This window comes from Camelina sativa, chromosome 4 (assembly GCF_000633955.1).
Source record: "Camelina sativa cultivar DH55 chromosome 4, Cs, whole genome shotgun sequence".
NCBI lineage: Eukaryota > Viridiplantae > Streptophyta > Magnoliopsida > Brassicales > Brassicaceae > Camelina > Camelina sativa.
Genome location: NC_025688.1, coordinates 17,291,510 through 17,292,302, shown reverse-complemented (window position 1 = coordinate 17,292,302; position 793 = coordinate 17,291,510). Strand labels below are relative to the sequence as shown.

The window sequence follows — 793 nt, the reverse complement described above, 5'->3', positions numbered from 1 at the left end:
GTAACCTTGTTGTTATTTGATACATTATTTCAGAAAGGTCTATTTTCTGTTCAAATGTTTGTTGCATTGTAGAAAATCCGATTAAAAGCGGTTCAAGTAGCCCAACAAGACAGCTCTTGATTTCAATCCCCTTTTTCTGCTTCGGACTTATATCAGTGGGATTAGCAAGCAATAGGCGGTCATTCAAGGCACCAACTAAGGCTGCGTTGAAGAGGATAACTTTAAGAGAATGAAATACAGAAAATCACCTTAAACATATAGAGAACCAAGATATGCTTACCTGCATACGGTGTACTTATAGAAAGAATGGTCCTAACTTTGCCATCCCAGCCAAGTAAACACACAGCAGTTGTTGTAGAAAAGAGTAAGGCAGGCCCAACCCATANCTTGAAACAGTTTAATTAATAACACATCTTCTGGGTGAGAGTTCTGGTCATAAAATCTACCAACTCGACTCACCTGGTTGAATTGAGGGCCTGCTTGAGCTAGTGATACAGCGAGATCTCCACATACTGGAGTGCTTCTGGCAAGAATATCAAGAGATTTTGGAGTAATTCGCAAACTATCAAACCTGCATCCAATATATAAAAATATAATAAAGAAGCTAATATAGTTAGCATGGGATGGGGCCAACAAAGATAGCTAGGAAAGAGACAAAAAAAACTCATCGATGTATATCCTGCACACCAATTCCAAAGTATCGACATCGGACATTATATATACATATAACAAATTTTAAACGTGTAAGAGAAGAAAAAAGGGAAAGGGGTGTAACCTTGTTGTTATTTGATAC

At 37.8% G+C, this 793-nt stretch overlaps 1 protein-coding gene across 1 annotated transcript in view; it reads right to left on the bottom strand.

The window, feature by feature from the left end:
• The window catches only part of LOC104783985, a gene marked incomplete in the record, with an annotated part of 11,185 nt that overhangs the window by 4,365 nt on the left and 6,027 nt on the right, over positions 1–793 (bottom strand). Inside the window, 3 exon segments of the mRNA XM_010509071.2 lie at positions 24–219; positions 281–386; positions 460–571. Coding sequence (XP_010507373.1) covers positions 24–219; positions 281–386; positions 460–571 — 414 coding nt within the window.